A 21,316-nucleotide genomic window follows, 5' to 3' on the forward strand; every position below is an offset into this window, starting at 1 on the left:
AGAGAAAATGCATTGCTTCAATCTGTAATTATGTAATGGCAGACCATCTCTATATAGTACACTAACAGAAAATAGTGAAATATAAAATTAATTAGTTATCGTTTTTATGTAAAGTAAAGGTACATGTCAAAGTAGTGAACATTGGTTCACTTGTGCAACTAACTGTATATGCTCCAGGGGTGGAAGTGAAAGATGCATAAGACGCGAGTTGGCACAGTGGCTGTTAACAGTCACTGGGTAGAAAGCGGCGCACACCTCTCGACACCCCTGAGCCGCTCACACCGATGTTGCTCCTGGTCGTCTTCGCGACGGCAGTTTCAGGGGCCCATCTAGTCAGCGGCGAGTCACCGCCTGCCTCGATGACGGTGTTAACATTGTTATGGCAGGTGTCCGGACCTCTTTTACAATAGCCCAGTCTCATTGTCCACCCAAACATCAATCCATAGCCCGGAATACTGTTCACTTTTTCTACAATAGTCCCAATGCCTGCTGCGACCGGTTCATGGGTGTCTATTGTTGCGCCTGTGAACGGGTTCCAGCAGGCGTTCTACATGACATTAAAGCTCTCCAAGGGGCCTCTACGTGTTGGATCTATATCCCCACGCAAGCCTATCAAAAGACCGGGATTTATAGGCCCGTGAAATCCAAAAGGAGACACAAAATAATAATAATAAATTTCATTTATTCGAGTAACATGACTCATACAATTTGTTAGTATACAATATTATAAATTCTTATGTCTAATGTTAGTACAAACTTAACTACTTACACAAATTAAATATAATATGGGCAGCAAGAAACATGCTTCTCACAGCAGTGCCTCAAGTATGGACAGTCGAACCTGTCCGCGATAGAACGCAGGATGGGGTTGGGGTTGGGTTAGAAATGAAATCGAACATGATTTAATTCATAAATTTATTTTTGTCGTTGTAATTGTGGCGTTGCCTTACATTGTCATACAAATTGTTCATATCAAAATTATGCTAGTGAACGTTGCGAACATACAAAATACTAGTTCAAAAATTACACGACGTACGAATTCAGCCCTTTATAAGAGCATTTTGTTCTTAAATCACAAATTATAAAATTCTAGCACAGTAAATCTTATACATCAATTAAATAGTTTTTTTAATGGTAATGACATAATAACAAACATAACTTTATAGAACATAAAACAAATTAGCATCACTTTATAAAATAATCACAAAATAATCTTAGTCTTAATCTAGATTCATAACATAATACTTGTCAATTTAATATTTTTGGTCAGTTTTAGTTGATTTGTAGTCTAACTTAAACCTAACAAGATTGTATTCGTTCGGTATTTTGGGAACATAACATTACTAACATTATCGTACCGATGGTCAACGGTTCAAATATTTATGAAATTGGCTATTGTAATTGTATAACAATGGCATGTTTTGCTAGCTGTCACGGAACCTTCCTGGGAAACATAATACACCTTACAAAAGAGATGAATATCACATACAATTACGGAAGAGTTATTAAAAAAAGAGAGTGTATTATCATTCGTCACCGTTCAAACATGTCATACATTTTCAAAGCAAAGTCGCGCATATGTTTGGCATTATCGCCTCATTCATTCCATAACATACTCGTTTGAGCTTAAAGCAACATACCTAATTACCATACAATACAATCGCGCACTCATCACATGTTCACGCAACGCAACTTCTTCTCGGGAATTCTCGAAGCGAACTGGTAGCTGGGGACAACCGCCGTCGCTTCTTTCTCTTCCGATACCTCCACATTTTCCACAACCTGGTCTCCTCCCATCAAGGTTCTTAAGCAAATCTTCATATCGGCAGCAAACTTTCTGACGAGCCTCTCTAATGAGAACAGATGGTCGTCTAAAGCTTCAGGTATCTCTTCCCTCATGAAGTCAGCTAGCCTCAAAAGGTATTCGGTATTGGAGCCGGAAGATCCGGAACATTCGAGAATTTGTTTCGCGATGTCTGGTAAAGGAGCAGCCCCAAGCCAGTGCCGGTTTTCCGGGACTGCAATATATAGAACTGCGTCTTTTTTCTCGCTTGTGGAGTTTGAGGGAAAGAAGGATGGGCGCGCGTGGAAGTTGACGGTGTAGGTCCGGTAGCCTCCGAGCTGGCACTCCCTGGTGCTGAGGTAGGGCAGGGCAGCCTTGTTATCGGCGGCAACTAGGAATGCTTTGCCCCAGGTGATACCCTGGAATCAAAGAAAAGATCATGTTAGATCGTAAATTATACATTCGTACCTATATCAAATTTACGAGAAAGGCTTTATTACTTTTGTAAGAAATTCAATAAAATACCTAATGGCATTGATTCTTATACTTAGTTTTTACGATATAGGTACTTAAGCAGTTACAAGGCAATTACGGGTACGTAGAAACATTTTCTCGATAGAGCATTCAGATCGGTGCAACTGAATAGAAGTTGATTAACCATGACAAATGGCTGTTTACGTAATTTGATCGAAACTGAATTTGTTTGTAAACATTGCTTCGCTTTTTGCATTATAGTCTCTAACTTCCTCAGTGTGAGGAAAAATACTGCCCGGTTTGAAAATACTGTCTGTACTGTCTTTGTCTGTACTGTCTTTGTCTGTACTGGCTATACTGTGCTGTGTATCTAGTCCCAATGATGGGAGAAGGGCGATTTACTTTAAAGAATTAGATGAATGCAAATGTTTGATAGAAAACCACTGTACGAGTATTTTCAAGGAAGGCTCAAAATACGTTTTACACACGACTCTGTTGTAAAAAGTATTTAGAGCATGTTAGTTTGCGGGACGACATTTTTATTATTTGAGGCATTATCAAAAGGGGCCTTATTGTCGATGGCACTTACGCCGCATAGCGTCGCGCAGCAAAGTATTTATATCGGAGCATCGTTAATAATGGGGTGAGCGCCATCGACAATAAGGTCATAGATAACGTCACATTTTTGTATCTAAAAATTTGCTTTGCCGTAGGAACATCTAAATTGGGAAACTTTATTTGGAAACTCTGCGCGCAATAGCAGATTTAACCTAATTCTTTAATACAGATATGTGAATGACTACGGAAATAAAATGACAATTTATATCATGTAAAATGTGAGTGACCTTAATTTAGGCCTCGCACTGCGCGCGTGCGCGTGATAATAGTACATATTCGCGAAATGATACCAACTGTAAAAACACTGGTGTTTATTCAAATGTAAATACGAGACTGTAAAGACAATAAATTAGTTTGATATGAAGTAAGTAATACACGAAGCATTCAAAATGTGAATATAAAGAGAGCTTAAACTCGTACATTGACTTCTTAATTGTCAATAAGTAGTTGAATATAAAACATTGCATTAAAAACATTGAAATACATATCAGTGTTTACAATTTTTTGGATGACGACAGCGTGTACGCACATTACAAGAAAACAAGGTGAGTAAATTGTAGATAAAGATATGTTAAGTTCAAGAAACTATACAATTTGGTATAATTATTAGTAAGTTCGGAATCCTGTTCCGAGCGTCAGAGATATATATCCAAATTTGTCAATTTGATCCAATTATAATTATAGTTATAAAGATATATATTATTTGGACTTAATGTATTCTTTAACAAGTTGTTATTATTCCTGGAATATAACTGTAAATTCAAATATTACACACCAATCTAACCATGTTACTATACCAGTGTCACAAAGACTGTCTAGTCGTAGCTTTACTTATTTCACGATATTCGACTCGAATACTTGAAGACTTGAACATTAAATAGCAATCGAGGATTTTGCAACTTAGTTGCAAGTATCAGATTAATCTGCCACGTGGTCTATAGTAGTATTAGCTAAATAAGTTAGTCACGTTACAAACAAATAGAAGTATCACGTGTAGAAAAGTATAAATGCATAGCTAATGATATTAATGATGCAAAATGCATGCGCAGGAGAAATCATGGGTCAGCGATCGTGTCACTCACCTCTTGACAATGTCCGTGAATTTGTGAAATATAAATAATCGCCCTTTTTAGATTAGCTGGACAGAAAGGAAGACGAACGAAGAGGTTCAGAGCATGGCAGGAGAGAAGAGATGCCTCTTAGACAAAATAGCTAACAGAAGGGGCAAAATGGTTGGCCACCTGATACGACAAATTCTTTTTAAACATCCTGGAAAGCAAGATTGAGGGGAAAAGACGCAGAGGAAGGCCCAGGCTCACATATCTCAGCCAAATAAAAGAAAGAGTTTCTGTCGTGTCCTACGAGGGAGTTAAAAGGCTGGCGCAGCAAAGAGTGACGATTACTCCACCGACAAGAGCATAAGGTCTTAAATACTGATGATGATGAATCGCCCTTTTTAATTGAAAGTAACAGGTATACCTACTAAGTAGAAACATTTTTGCTATATTTCAGAGTATTTCTATACCATGATAACAAGGTAAAGGTATTTATCACAAAATCTCTGAATAAATTAATTCGTATTTAAGTTTTTTTATTTAATAGTCCGACGTCCTATAACAATAAAACAACTTCAAAGATAATTAATAAACGAGATTTGTACAAAATCTAGAAGATTTCTCTCTTAGTAACAAAATATCGACATGCGTTTGAGTCTGATGCGAGTAGATATGTCGTGACCAAAGTTCAGGACCCAGAACCTTTTGTTCTGATAACAGTGATAAGGCGGAGGACGTACTGGTATTACCAGATTGCCCGCCTGCAATAATGGAGAGAAAAATGCAACGATAATGTTACAGCAAAACAGGAAAGAGATAGTATTTCATTATCAAAATTGGTACGTCTAGAATAGGGAGGTCAGGTATTGCAATTTGTTGTACCGGTGTATTTATTTTCCTGACAACGAAGCTTCGCAAATGTGAAGTAAAAACTTTAATACATAATCTGCCACGGAATAATCTCTAAGGGATTAATCACATGTTAGCTGACGATCTGTTGACATGTTCAGCTTATTAAGATAAGACTAATTTATAATATTTCCATTAATGCCACGTGAATGTCACAAGTGGCGAATTAGCGATATCAGATAAACACAAACAGTGTTAGGAAAATCACAATACCGTATCTATGATACAGAAGATTTATATTAATATAAACAATGACATACATCGATGTCGATCTGTGTAAAAATTGTCCTATAATATTTATTTATTTATTTATATACATATAGGTAAAAAGAGAGTTACTAAAGACAATAAGGACAAAAGCACCGCAGGCAATTGTCAAGTGCCATTATTTATTAGTTAGGTTTTGAAAGACAGTATCGCCCCCGATACGATAGATACCGATAATGTCTAAAATAGAACTTTGTAACAATTTGTATCATGTTGATAGACAGACATTCAAGACGGCGCGACAGAATGTCTGATAGCAAAACCGACAATACCGTATACCTAAAGATTCTTGACATCAAGAGATAGATCGATTGATGTCGAGAATCTACCTAGCTAGCCTGGTACCTTAACGTACTAATATATAAGATTGCTCATGAAAGTACTTAAGAAGAATCCAGAATAACATTGATTAGTTTATTCTGATTAAGTCTTAATAAAATTAAGTATCATGTAACTTGACAGTACCGAGAACAATGACAATATCGTTACAGTACAATCGAAGAATACCTACTTAATTACGTAATTAATTAATATTTCATTCAAATACCCAGAGGAAGTTATTATCTCAGAACAGAACAATCAATAAGTAATGGTGTTAACAATATCTACTGTGCCATATGTACCCCCATTGTTTTATAACAATAACATAAGTGACCCAGGGATCACATAATAGTTCATTACATTAATTACGTTTTGTTTAATAATTTGGTACGTTTCATACTCTTATCTTATTCATGCCATAATACTGATATCATTCAGGCATAAGGAGAGCATGGTTTAATTATTTTAATGTACAAGATTGATATGAACAATTGTAAAATCAAAGTTACACATGTTTTTTTTATTTATTTTTTAAAGGTGTAGGAAAGAATGGTAGGAATGTATCATACCTATAAATAAAATCATTTTTATTTAAACATAGATTGACACTTTATTATAACCACAGAACGATGTTTATAAAACAACATAGAGAGTATTTCAAGTAGGTAACATCAACGAATTCAAGGAAGTCATAACAAATAATAAATCGATTGACGTAAGAAATATTGTGAAGAATTGATACGCAGTCACTTACTCAGGTTATCGGTTGTTAGCAGCTGGATGAAACCGGATCAATGTAAAATTATACAGTACATAACCTCAGAATGAAGATAATTGAGAAATTACTAGTTAAGTACTGCAAAAATATATATATATATATGATTGGCACGTCTTTACGTCAGGTCGACCTGTCTACAAACGAGGGTAAAGCTAGATACTAAAACAAAGAGTAAAGCTTCCGATAAGATTTTGGACTCATCAATTGAACATATCAATAATAGCTTGCCAGCCCAGTCAGCCCACATAAATGTCCTCGTAAAACGATGGATGGGAGTCGTCGGTTTCGCTAATCTGCAGGTCGAAGAACTGAGGGCCTACCGCGAAAATCGATATTTCTTTATTTGCCTCTCTGTGGCACGAATATGGAAGAGCGAAAGAGAGGCAGATAACGAAATCACGGTTTTTACTTTTCGCGGTAGGTCCCCTGACCGCTAGAAACCTATGTTACCATATCACGTGGCGCGCAGTGAGACAGGGTGGAGAGTTGAATGAATTGAAAATTGCCGGATGCAATTTGAGCGCCAATAACTAGATTCCTTTATGCGGAACACGATTCATCTTTAGACCTAACTCGTCACCGACAAGCCTAGACTACAACAAATAGAACGAAATCCCCCGTGAGAATGATAACTATCCTGATCATGAAAGGAGAAAATTATAGGTTTTAAATGGCACATGATGTGAATGATATTTTGATATTATCAGAGGCTCGTCCATGCGTAACCAATCAAACCATGCTTAGACTTTCGCCTTTTTTGGCACCACTTTATAGAAAGGGACCGGTACTTTATCTCCTCTATAACGCGAATATTATAATGGATACATACACCAGCAGTGTTAAAGTGGCTATAGGATTACTATCTATACGTATGGAGTATTTGTTTACTGTAAACAAGAGTTTATAAATACAAAACCAACACGTGTTACCGATGCATCATTCAGAAAGCGCAGTTCTATGTAAATCCGATTACTGTTGGCACATGCTTGAAATGCCCGTCACACGCAATAGGATCGATGGTACGAAACGGTATCGTATTTAATGTATGCATGAGTAACGTTGAAGGACATTCACTGATATTCTGTGTAATAAATTAAATAACACATTTCGTTTACTTAGCATCACTGCCGCAAAGAATAACTTATCAAAAGACGAATGTTTCCTTACAAGGTAAGATAACCTCAATTAGCGCATTTGTGACTTAAAAAATTAAAATGTACCTAGTTAATTAAGGTCACGCAGTTTTCACATTTCTGTTTATATTCAATAACACCGAAATAATAACTTTGCATAATAATAAGGATAAATTGTGTGTAACTAAACCGAAATTGTATTTATGTAATTAACATACACTATAGAATTTATATGAAGAACTCGGAGACTAATTATGATTATGATTAATGTCTTGCTTATTTAGTATTATGATTAAATTGTTAACATCCATCGATCCATTTAGTTAGAGGAAAGGATATGTATTCTCAAAATGGATTGGCGGCCAAAATGAACTTAGGGAGCTGGAACGGACGGATGACAATTGCAATGTTGCGTTATTAAGTTTATACGGTGTGTAACAACAAAACCGCAGTATCATTAATATCGCTCGTGTGACAGATCGAATGATAAATCCAAAAGGGTCAAGAAGGAGTTTTCATTTCAGTAAACACGAGATCGATTTTGGAGAAAAAAAAACTGCCTAAAAGACCGGTTGAAGCTAGAAAAAAACGGGTGTCGTTTATTGTAGAATCTTTCTTTTAAAATTTGTAAGTTTCGACAATATGAAGTGTCCCTATGGCTCTATATGTCGCGAGTGTTTGCGGGTTTCAAAACTGCTGAGGAACATAATTGGACCCATCAAAGGTATCTGACCAAAAGGAAATACCCCAATTAATTATTTATTCACTGCCCCATTTGGATCACCTACTCATTAATATCAAGATCACATATATATATATACAATCATATAGCGCTATATTTGTCATAACTCCGCTATATTCTCAACGAGGTCATTAGAGATAAAATGAATAACACCATGAAATCGCATTTTTATGACATACATACCTAACCTTTTATCGTCTAGACCGGTTTATCTTATAGCTGTGACAATTTTCCCATCATATCATTCTGGTGATAAAAATAGACAAAGACATATAATATGTATTTATTTATCACATGCGACATTTTTTTTGTATGGAAAAGCATTCGTCAATATTCACAGCACCATTACGATTGTCAGCCTCCGTCTCTTTAGTCAGTCGGAGTCGGTCTATCCATAGTATAGTAACATAGACTAAGGCATTGTTACTAACAACTTTTTATGGGCCACAGACCTGAATTAAAGGAATATTTAATTGAATTTATGGTCTATACTGTTAAAAAATAAATAAAAATTGATATATAAAGGTTTCTTTTTTTAATTTATATTTTCATAAAATTTATAAGTCATCATGATTTCTTCCCAATTTGAAAAGCCTTGAACTAATTGGACTAAAGTTAATGACAATTGGGTCACAGAATTAGATCTTAATATTCTTAAACGAAGCGGCAAGCGTCAAAGACAAGTCGGCAAGTAGACAAGTCTCTCAATCATTAGTATTAAGTAAATCATCCGTCAATGATGAATGACCTCTAAAGTATTGCAGGTAGGTAGCGGATAGGCGAATTAAAGACGCAATCATTGAAACAGAAGATTGTGAAAGTTAAGAAAGTACCAACCTACTTTATATAAATCTACAAACAGTCACAGAGCATGCCTAGGTAAAACATGAAGGCGATTTTGAAATTGTACTATTAGAAGTATTAGAACAAACTAAATAATTGTCTGAAAATAATTTAATTTGTTTTTATTTTTTCTTAGTATATGACATTTATTTCAGTTTATAATTATGAAATTGTATTTATTATTTATTTATAAACCAATCGGTACGTTGTTTATTGACAACGTACCGATGATGACCAAGTCATTATACGTATTACAAATTAAAGATATCTTATTGATACGGTTTTAACACCTCCTGGCACTGATAAAATAACCGACTTGTTTTCACATTACATCTCAAAACTTTTTTGTAGTAGAAGCGTTGCGAGACTTGCACCTTTTTACATGTAATGTTTTTGATGGAATTGTATTTACGCTCTCAATGTTATGGTGATAAGATCGCTTACGGATGTTTTTTCTCGATTGTTCAAAAACATATGACGATCAATCGTTTCTTGTGTGTTATGATGGTTCTCGTTATTTTTAACGTGACTTAATTCTAGTTATTTTGTTGCTGTAGTGAAATCAGATGATACACATTCTGATTTTTACCTATAGTATGGCTAATTAAATACAGCTTGATAACACGCTGAAAACCAACAGCGAAGGCTTAGTAATAGTAATTCTTGGGTACGGATACGGAATTACGGAAACCTAAAATCGATTATTTGAATGTCCAATATTAGCAGTTATGATTACACTGTCTACACAAGTGGATAGGAAATTTACTATGTATTAGACAGTAGACATACAATATAAAATGAATCAGAACTAGATGTTTCTTTAGATATGACATAGCATTAACATTAACATAGCGCGTGCTTATATTATTCTTTTTATTCAGGTTAGATAATGTTAGTGTTTTATCATGCCATTTTCAGATAAAAATCATGTAACTCGTGTTGCCTAGCCCGGTGGAGAGATAATTTGTTGTCAGGGGCAAAATAACATAACAGCATTCATAATATTATTAACTTAAAGTTAGCTGTATAATGTCTCAAATAAAAAAAAATTAATGTGTAAAGGTCAAGAGCACCCTAAACCGGCGAGCGTGTATGAGGAAATGCTAAGAAAGTGAAGGAAGCGAAAGAGGTATGTCTCAGGATCGTGGCAAGTGGAAATCCGTGGTCCTACCCCTCTGGGAAATAGGCGTGATATTGATTATATGTATGTATGTAAAATGTCTTCTCAGACATGAGTATGGAAATACTCCATATTACTTCTGTTTAGTTAGTTAATTAATTTTGTTTTTATTATGTAAATTGGTAGTTTGCTAGGTTTAATTAACCTTAGTTTATGCAAATCTGAGCTAGATCGACACCAGTTATTATTAACCAAGTGTGAAATGAAGAAGTCCTAAAGATTCAACCAGGAAGCGTCCAGCTGCTTCCAATCTTGCAGTGATTTATGCAGCTGTAGACCTGACCCAGAAATGCTAAAAATATCGACACGCTGAGTGTGGACGAGGATAATTTTGGATATAAATATACTCACTTCCTGGTCCTCTATTAGCGTAGCAACGCGACCGGGCTGCAACAAAAAGAAAACAAACAATTATTTTTAAATAACATGTATGAAAAAAAATGCTTTGGATTAATTTGTATGTATGTATGTAAACACTATTGTACATAAGACAGGTTAAGATACAATTAAAAGTATACAATGTACAGTCGACGTCAAAGATATGTTTACACTTTTGCACCTTACTCCTTTGTAATAAGGCGAGAAATGTAAACATATCTTTGACATCGACTGTACAAAGGCGAACTTATCCCTATAAGAGAAAAACAACCAGGGCTTCCCAAAGTGAGTTAGGTACGAATATCCAGGGGTCCGTGAGCGATTGTTGAGGGTTTGCACATACGAAAGGTATAGTGACTGGATCGCTGGCTGCTGCTGTGGCCTCTCGGAGTTTACAGGGTTACAAGGTGAACTAAGGCGTAAGCAAAAAAAACTATGTTTACGAAATCCTGAACAAATTACCTACATTATTCAAAAAGCAACCGTCAATTACAAACAAGTTTGAAGAATGTTGAAACATTAATCAAACAATTTAAACACAAATCACTAATAAAATGAGACTTGACATTTATAAGTTTATAATTTATAACTAAACGCGTTTTTTAACAAGATTTTGAAGAACACGTACCTATTTTAGTTAGTCCATTCCATTTGACGCACACATACAACACCTGCCAAATGTTTACAGAAATACGCGTGTTGTTAAAAAATAAAACTGCGTTTAACGAGGGCGCCACCGTCTGTACATTACTGAGGTTATCTGCTGTTTTTTATTAGTTCACGGTATTTCCGTTGTCAGTTTTTAATATGGTTCAGCGGTATCATGAGGTAGTAGCGTGATCTACGGCCAATATTGGCGATTCCATAAATAAATTGTTACGTCCATTGTGAACATACTAAATGGCTATTGTAAAGCTTTTCCAAACATACCGTTTCAAAAATAATTTAATCATTCATTTACCGCATGATTATGGCTCAATGAACCCAAATAATCGAGGCGGAGGCGGTGTTGCTTAAAACACAAGTAACGGTGTCTTTTGTCTGTAATTAAATATTTCAAGGTGAGTCAAAACACACACTTCGGTTTCCTATTGGACTGAAATTTAATCACAATATTGGACCGAAATTTAATACCATTATATCCTGTCTGATTTCTAAGATCAAGTTCGCCGTGCATTTACTAACTATGGCTACTTGTAATACAACATACAACACCCTTTCTAACAAAAGCTATCAAAAAGTGACATCCGCTTTTATTATTACTGAATCGCGATTAGAAAGGGATTGAGATAGCTGTCAATCCATATTGATTTTGACGTAAGTGTATGGAAATCTGTTATTTCTAATCCCTTTCTGATCGCGGCATGATAATACAAGTTACAAGCTTTTGATATTGCTTGTGCACAAATCACGCGAGGTTCGATAGGGGGAGGGGATCACGAAAAAATCACGATAGATCACGTCGGGGGAGGGGGGTATAAGGAAACCTCACGTGTATTTTTCTACAGTGAACGAAACTAAGAAAAAAAAGCCTACCACGTGAGCAGATACCTTTTCTCGGTTTCGTTAAACATAAATCTTCACTCTGCACTTCAAAATAGCGAGTCTATTTAACTAAAATAGAAAAATAAACAAGATTTTCTATGTACAATACTATTTATCTTAAAATTAGCTCAAATGAAAAAAAATTCAAAAAAATACACGTGAGGTTGTGTGGGGGGAGGGGGTAGCCGAAAACCTCACCAAATACCACCAAGGGGGAGGGGGGGTCAAAAAGTAGCCGAAAACAACTCGCGTGATTTGTGCACAACCCCTAAACAGGGCACTGGTCTACATAATCTACGTTACTTCGGTACTGTTATGCTAGGTACCTACTTGGTACATACCATCAAGCTGTGCATACCATAAATCCTCCTTTCTTTTTAATATTATACCTATTAACTATCGTATTTTTAATACTTGTATGTATAATACGTGGTTAAACGATGCTTCAACACCTGGCTTACCACCTACATGCTACATGTAATGAGAATGTTATCTTGTCCTCGTATAATAAAATAAAACTAAAACCAGTTATCAACGCCAAATACTTCAATTAGAACTACGAATTTAAATTAGTTTATTGTTTAAATTAGGTCAACCTGTGCGTATTTAATGATTCATTGCCGCCACCTGTTTTGGATAGACAATATACCTAGATTGTGGCACGAGTTTGGATTGTTTTTATTATGACTACAAAAGTTCGTCGTTACATTAGAATAAAAGATACCGAAGCATGAGACCAGTTCTTAACTATAATAAAGATAAATTAAATCATGTCACTTTGTATAAAAATACCTTATCTAATACCAAATGTTTAGTGCATTTGTCAAACATTTGTTCACTACTACAATAGTATAAAATATTCAGACTAAAATTCCATTAAGTAGATATTTTAAATCACAAAATAATTGCGAAAATTTCCCAGTGTGCGTAAGAATTGAGCATTTTTACAATAACAAACTAAAATTGCATTATTGGAGGCCATGATTCTTGGAAAAAAGCTTGCCTTCTGTAAAATCCGGTTTCGAAACTACTGACGTGTCTTTGGTTTCGACATACAATCAGGATAGCGCAGTAATTGAGCTTTTGTAACTGGCAACATCAGATAATTTTATCCGGAGTCTAAGTGGTCGATTAGGCTGGTTGAATTCGGACACCCTGGTTTAATATTAAAATAAAACCAACAAAGTATTGTATTTGGCATACATAACTGTGAGATGAGGGGTTTGGAGAGGGACTGCCAAAATACGCAATCAATCTATGACAGCTCGCCAAAAATACCCACAATAACCGGCAATACCCTCAAGCTTATGACAAAGGCGTAAAAGGTGTTGACAGTGAATTAGTAAGAAAGTAAGAACACAAGCCTGACCTCATTTTAATGATAATTTTAAGTTAAGGTCGCGGGTTTTGTGACGTCGGCCGTAACACGTATTTGTCCTCAAGTGTGTAAAAATATAATGCATCGCATTCGTCCCGTAAGAAAGTGCAAGTCTTGAACTGGTGCCAACAGCATTATGCCAATAACATTATGAATGAAACAAAGCTCTGCAGTCTTACAGAAGTAGGTACAGTCATACAGGAAGTATAATACATAGGTATATAATAAATACATAATCGGTTCATTAGGCTTATTGGAGGTAAATAATCAATCGATTGAACAGTAAAATCTGTGTAAAAAGTTTTTCTGCAAGTGACGAAAAATTCCTATAAATAAAATGTAGGGCGAGTAAAATTTTCAGGCCAATTTAATGATAGGCAGATATATCCAGATATATATACTTACACGACAGGATTATAAATAAGACATACGACAAAATCTAACCGCTTTTTCTCAAGATTCTTAATATTTTGAAATATTTTTTTAGGCATAGGCAGTGCCAATCGGTTGTGGTAGTAATTTTTAACGAATTAGATGCAGTTCAGCTGCTTGGTTTTAAGCAATGTTCTTTTGCCACAAGTCAAGTTACCCAATTGCGCAAAAACATTGCAAACCACAACATTCAGAAAACAAATTTCAATAAACAATTAGCGATTGACAAACCAAAGTAACATTACTAGTTTTCAAGTGTTTTTCTTACCTCCTAGTTTTAAGGGTTAGTTTTTGAATTTCTGAAATTTTTTTGAGCTTCTGAATTTGTATCTACATTACATATTAACACTTGGTTTTACATCATTCATAAAAAACGTGGATGAAATCGTGTTTTGGCGTGTTTTGGAAATGACAGTAAAGACTTAAGGCTTGGCCACACACAGAGCGCGACGCAGCGCCGCGTGATGCCGACGCGAAGCCTGGTCAAACAGGGCGCGCGCCGATCGCGCCGGCCTCACGCTCTCAACACGCCCTCAAGGCGCGCGTGAACGCGGCGCGGCCGCGCGGGAACGCGGCGCACCGCTCGCTGCCTAACGTCCGATCCTACTGATGTGACCTTGCGCGACGCGGCGGGCCGCCGCGTTCGCTCGGCGCAGCGCTGCGCACGCGCCGCGCGGACGCAAGGGGCCGCGCGGCGCGGGGCGCGACAGAAGCGGGGCGTGGCAGGACGCGGCGCTGCGTCGCGCTCTGTATGTGGCCAAGCCTTTAAAGAGCTGATATAGTTCGAGCGGATCATACATATACGTATATTCTAGGTACTTGACTTACAATTTAAGTGGGTAGGTACACTACTTTCGAGTGGCAAGGAGTACCTATTATATCGATCATCGGTGTGCCTCACAATTTCCATAAACATCGAGCAAACAAAGTTTCATGTTATTTTATGTTGATTACAATTATTATACCTACCTATTCGTGGGTAGTTATATTCTTGCGTATTTCTGGACTACCTACTCTTATTATTGGTACATCATTGATCTTGTATCGACGGACTGCCTGCTTGGCATTTATGCGAAATATCGCAAGTCCGAACTTCCAACTAAGGGCATCACTAAATGGTAACACACGATCACGTAAAATTTGGAAGATAGAAAATGAGCATACGTATCTACGAGGGTCGCACTGAAATATTCGGGAATGGGACACTTAGAAATAACATAATAGAAAGAGGCATATAATTTATAAAAATGTAACTCTTTATAAAACTTTTAAGGTATATTCCATTTGGTTGTCATTTGTATTTAAGAATTACTGGCAATTTGAAAATTGTATGTCGAACATTATTTGAATTTTTGGCCAAGTGATTTTTCGGATCATATTTTTAAACGGTTTTCAATATACCCTCAGCGAATAAATAAAAGTTACAATGGGCTTCTGTTATTTTTTTATGAACTAGAGTTCATCGTACGCTCGTTTGCAGTTAAAAATAAATATGAAAGTCACTTTCATTTTATCCCATGGGTGATCTTAAAGAAGCATGTCATTCCAAAGCGACGTCAAAAATTAAAATCGCATTTGTGCTGTTAATTAAAAAGACTGCCAAAAAAGTTGCATATCGGCAGATTTCGACATTCCTAAATATTCATATGACAACAGTAAAAAAATCTTTTATATATATATACATTTAAAAAAAACTTCAATTCCGTTGGCTACTCCACGAATTTCATACAAAACCACTAAGGCCCCAAAATCGCCATACAAAAAGGACTTTGGGATTATGAGCCGTGTGCATTACAGAATGATTACTTTCAAAAGAAAATTTATATGCGTGGTCAGTTTGAGTTTAAGTATGCATTAAAATAAAGATTGACTGTCTAGATGCGACAGATTTCTCTATTCCCGACATTTTCAGTGCAACCCTCGTACGTACCTCGCCTGAATAAAAAGATAAGTATAACTTATGGTATAACCTTTTGGGCTCGTCGTAGCGTGTGATTTCATCTAGGTACGCCCCTATATACTATACTTGTGGCGAATATTTTCGCTCGGCGGGCCCGAAGCGACCAATTTTCCATTACACGCTCAGTTGATCCAATTCCAGTAAGTGCTTTGTTAACGGATTACTTGTTTAACACCGTTAGGTGCTATATAGCTTTCTATATGTTTTATAGTGTCAACGTAACAATCAATCTACTTGCGGGTTTCTGTTGTTAAGCGATCTAAGGGCTTTATTCTCACACCTGGTTGTGGTTACATTGGGTGCATCATCGTTTTTATTTTATTTGTGTAATTATTATATAGTACATTATTGTCGAGGCTCGGAAGTAGCTACTTGCAGGCTGAGGATTCGTTTTAAACGGACGACCTTGGGAGTCCGTTTAATTGAATCCGAAGCCAGCAAGTAGACTTCTAGCCGAGTCATATATAGTGCTTTTCTCAAAAATGGTGCAAGAAATATAAATATCATAGAAATATTTTACAAAAGCAACATTCTTACGTATATATTTTCACAGAACAAAGCCCTTGCCGACTTTTTATTTTTTTTAATAAAAAAATAGAAGTGTATTTTTCTGCCGAAAATACGCCAACCTATTTGAGACAGCTAAACAGTCGCGGTACTAATCATCTGTTTGGCTGTTTAATGGGCCTGTGCCTTCATTTGATATGGCCATTTCAACTTTTAAAAAGTTTGGAACTCGACAAATAATGGAATTTGTATGCAACATTGCAGTCCTAAAATCGAAACTGCAATGTTTTTAACTTTTTAATTTTTGACTGACCATAAACTCCGCGCTTCGCGACCTATTTTTTAAACGGCAAAGTCGACTTTGACGTCCATTTTTGAGAAAATATTACTTATATACCTCTTTGTTGTGCTGTTTATGCATTATTGTTGTTTGTTTATGTTTAAGCCTCGGTTGAGGCGGCGCGCGCGAGACGCGTCTACACTGGCCGTTTAGTGCGCGAGGAAATTGCCTCGCGCGTATGCTCGCTCCGTGTGGACCCGGCTATTTACATAATACATGTACTTACCTATACCAACACCTTGTTTTCATTAAAATGATTGAATGACAATTTTATTGTGACAAATTTTGCGAGGTCAGAAGCACTTGAAACCTGTATCTATGTTTTGAGCAAATATTATAATTTTAAGTTTGTTTTCTCCTACTGGTATAATGTTCAATTAAACTAAAATTATGGTAAGACAAAACATTTAGTATTGTTACAGAAGAAATTTTTACACAACCATGTAGGTACCTTATTCACATTTTAACTTGTTAGAATGGAAGGTTCATTCATAACTAAAATGACATTTTCACCACAATCAAATGGGTGACTAGTATTGTAGTGAGTAGTGACAGAATGAGGAGCAGTTTGAAAAACGTTTTTTTATTCAGGTTAAAAAACAATATGATTATGTGTGGTAATTATACATATATGATTGAAAATATACCCCTGCCTAGACCACCTGTAGAAAGCACAGGTAGTTTTACCAATAAAGATGTCTTGGTTTTTAAATATCCCAAAAAATGCATTATAAAAACCTACACAATCTATAGATCAAGTTGGTACCTCATGAAAAATTTCAATAATTAAGAAACTTCTGCATATATAAACCTATTTTTTAAGGCACTGCCTTTTTTTCTTTAGGTATGAAAATGCAAATTCCAAACCGCAAATCCATGTATGTACAGACGGCATCAAAAGTAATGGATCAGATTATGCATCAAAAGTATCTACCTTTTTCTAATAGCCTTACAAAAATATATGAGCCCCTGTATGTCTAACAATTAAATGTAACAGATACTTTAGAACAACAATATGTATTTGGTAAAGAATTCCAGGATGTCAGATGCTTTTGCATCATTTCAGATGATTTATTTATTTCTAATTACATCAAACTGGCAAAGTAAACATGTTATCAATATCTGTGACCCATTAATCTCTAGTCTACACCATAACCCATAACACTTAAATCAATTGGGAATACACACATAATGATAAATACACTTAACATCGAACTATGGCATTTTGTTTTATTTTGATCATATACACGGTGTAACATGAGTAAACTGAATAATTTTAACAAATTTTAAGTGATAAGTTTACCAATAACATTAATTTTTTATGTACAAATACATTAAAAAATTGAAAAAAAACAAAACAAAAAAAAAATTTTTTTTGCGATATTGACCTAAACTCATATTTACATTTTTTACTTCTTTTGACCTCAGAAATGCGTGGTTAAAATTATTCGGTTTCCTCATGTTACACCGTGTATATATATGTACATTGTACATTTATATAGTTTAATCTTCGAGCAACACGGAAGGGAGGCGGCATTCGCACTATTTCCCCTCTGCCGAGGTACAAGATTAGCGCGTCAATAAAATCTAGCGCGGGTAATAAAACTAGTTGCACTTGGATTTTTCACTAGACTGAGTCCAGACGCGCGCGTGAACACTGCTGCACAAAAATGCCTGTTTGCTCGGTTTTTTGTTATAAAAAGAGGTCGGGGACATCAAATTTACAAAAAGAAAGTGTTACATTTCACATGTAATATTTTTTTTTACATATCATACGTTTAATTACATTTAAATACAATTATTATATTTTAGTCTCAAGTAATTGTTGGATTTATCGATTTTACTCGCTCAGTACAAATTGCGGATCGGTAGAGCGACAAATACGACTTCTCATCTCTCAGAATACAATGACATACTTCATAGAAAATGTGTTAGTGTGCGTGTTGAGACACTAGTCACTCGTCCGTACACAAAAAGAGATCGAGGTTTGCAAGATTTGTCTTTGAAGTGTGTCATTTTCTATGTATTTGTGTCGTCATTACAGAGGGCCTACCGCAAACCACGTTCGACGTGTTGCCTCCCTGTCACACTTACGTATGAATTTACAAGTGCCATAGAGAGGCAACACGTCGAACGTGGTTCGCGGTAGGGCCTTTGATTGGATTTTGTATGTAAGTGTGTGAGAAGTGCGACTGTGTGCACCTTCCCCCCGCGAAAAATGGCAGAATGATTTGTACGGTGAGATATCGCTTGGGCCCCTCCCTTCCGACGTGTCGGAAGCCGGTGTTGCTCGAAGAGTTTAATTTTTATTATTAAACATTATCATCATGGTGCTCTAATTATGTATAGTAAATAACTAGCTAGGCGGTCCAGGTGTTTCATGACCAACTTAATTGTTAGGAGAGTAAGAATGGGTGTAGATCACTTACTAAGCTCTTTCTTTTCTGATAAGCTCAAATTTTAAATATAATAATCATATACTGTAATTCCAATTATTTTCCTTGATGGCACTCATTGTCATGTCACACAAAAAAAAACATTGTAACAATATTAACACAATTAGAGACGTAAAGAGAATTTTTTACGAATAAAAGGTGCGTGACAACGATCGCTTTTTTCCGGGTATTTAATTAAAATTAACTAATAGAATGCTCATACAATACATAAAGTACATACCTTAAGGTCAGTCCCGCGATGCGTGGTGTTCCCTTGCCAAAACCTTCTGGAAAATCCCTTCACGTAACCAGTAATACTCTGCTTATATTCAAATCCTGGATTCCAGCACAACGACCCGTAGCCAAAAACCCAAAAGGGTTCTTTTCTCGGCTTTATGACCTCCAAACACTGTGGCTGATCCAGTAGATTCCTGGAAGTACTTTCGCATTTGCTCGTACTAGCTTCATTGCTGTTCTCCATCGTTAACTATTCCCTTATGCCGAAAGTATACTAGCGCAAAAACAACTTGCGAAATTCGCGACTACGTGTGACTTCAAATTAAGTGGAGAAAGTATAATATTCTAAGCTGTCTTTGAAGGGATTTATCACAGATATAATGTCACGTTTTTATTCTACTTGTGTCTCATCGTTGGTAGTTTGGGTACGTTGTTACAATAATAATAAACTAGCACTAGGAGTATAAATTTGATCTAAGCCTTTCCATAGCGACGTTCGATTGCAAACTGACATTTGGTTTTTTATGGAACACGAATAAAGAGCAGTTTTTTTAGGCATGGCAACATTACATTACGTTTCGGTTTACGCTGATGTAAAAAAGAATGGAATAATTAATGGTTTTCAGCGATTATTCTATTATTTCTTGAACAAACTATTCTAATTACTAAAGTAGTATTAATTAAAAGGTAAAAAAGTATTTGAAAAAAACATATGCAGTATATTTCATTAGATTTTTCACTCGGAGTAATTAACAATGGAGCCGCCATTAACAGGCGTTCCCCTCTGTCGAAAATAGGCGGCCAATGGTCAACCATATGTATGGACTGACGTTTATCTGACATGACGTACCTATACATTTGATGTGCCCCTCCCCCGCAAAAAACGGCAGACTATTTTGTACCGAAAATTTTAGACATGGCGTCTCCATTTGTTAATTACTCCGAGATTTTTCAAGGTGTTATTGATTTCACGTTCCGTTATTTCATTTTGAGTATTTTGTGGCTTGCAATACTAAAATTTATTTTAGACCAATAAACGATCGGTGCCAAAATGATTCATTTTCATTGGTTTATGTCTTGTCTGATGCAATTTTCGAAATGTTTTCATTTACGTGGAGTTCAATCGATAAAAATATTTAATTGTATTTTGTAATAATTAACGCAGGTGCAGGAATGCATATTGCTCAATTTTAGCAATGCTGGACGACTTTATTGCAGAATCTGCTTTATGTAGGTATGTCATACCATAATTTATTGTATTATCACTGTTATCAGTTTATCACATTAACATAAAGTTAATTCGATACAAAAAAATATTAACGTAGTAATGAAACTATTAGTTTTAAATTTTCTTTGTAGGTATATGGTATATATAAGCCAGCGCGCCATCGTTATATCAAAAGAGGAATCACTACTACACCCCATAAAAACAAATCCCCGCTGCGTCTCTGTGTTTATTTATTTTATTTATTACTATTATTAATACAAGAAATAACCTTACGATCTAATTCAGTTCCCTGCAAAACTGTTTACACAGTTTGTCTGCAGGTGCGAGTCTCTGATATAATTACTTACATACGTAATCAATGTAAAATATTATAAAAACTAATATCATACACTTAACTAATATAATCAGATATACCTTACTTTACTTGGGTGACATTTGCAGGCACAGGCATGCAATTGTCACCCAAGCATTTTCAATAGGTGCTGCTTTACTGCTGTTTTAAATCTAGTTTTATTGGGCTCGAGCCTGATATTTTCTGGAAGACTGTTTAAGAAATATGGCAACCTTTTTTTTAGAGTTCGGTCTCCGTAATAATTGGTGACGCGGGGTATTTCATATTTTTGCACAGCCACTAATCTTGTATTATGTTTATGTTCTACTCGTGTCGAGATTTGCTCTTTATTGCTGTGGTTGTTAATTGCTAAGAGGTATTTGTGTTTTAAACTGACCGGGAGTATTTTACAAATTTTAAATAGTTTATTATAATTACCTTT

General features: G+C 35.8%; 1 protein-coding gene across 1 annotated transcript; it reads right to left on the reverse strand.

Annotated features, from left to right (window-relative positions):
* Nucleotides 1-1,508: 1,508 nt before the first annotated feature.
* On the reverse strand, nt 1,509-19,833 carry LOC134667493 (putative glutathione-specific gamma-glutamylcyclotransferase 2). The gene is made up of 3 exons (XM_063524921.1): nt 19,320-19,833; nt 10,455-10,490; nt 1,509-2,202 (listed from the first exon to the last, which is right to left on the reverse strand). The coding sequence occupies exons 1-3, from the start codon at nt 19,557-19,559 to the stop codon at nt 1,672-1,674; spliced, it is 807 nt and encodes a 268-aa protein (XP_063380991.1). The 5' UTR covers nt 19,560-19,833; the 3' UTR covers nt 1,509-1,671.
* Nucleotides 19,834-21,316: the final 1,483 nt, after the last annotated feature.

The sequence above is a fragment of the Cydia fagiglandana genome, chromosome 1, assembly GCF_963556715.1.
Source record: "Cydia fagiglandana chromosome 1, ilCydFagi1.1, whole genome shotgun sequence".
Classification (NCBI taxonomy): domain Eukaryota; kingdom Metazoa; phylum Arthropoda; class Insecta; order Lepidoptera; family Tortricidae; genus Cydia; species Cydia fagiglandana.

Excerpts from the sequence above, each read along its gene's own strand:
- LOC134667493 (XM_063524921.1), bottom strand. The coding sequence starts at position 19,559 with ATGGAGAACAGCAATGAAGCTAGTACGAGCAAATGCGAAAGTACTTCC. Across the intron at positions 10,491-19,319 it reads ATCGCGGGACTGACCTTAAG|CCCGGTCGCGTTGCTACGCT; the intron begins GTATGTACTTTA and ends TTTTTGTTGCAG. Across the intron at positions 2,203-10,454 it reads CGCTAATAGAGGACCAGGAA|GGTATCACCTGGGGCAAAGC; the intron begins GTGAGTATATTT and ends CTTTGATTCCAG.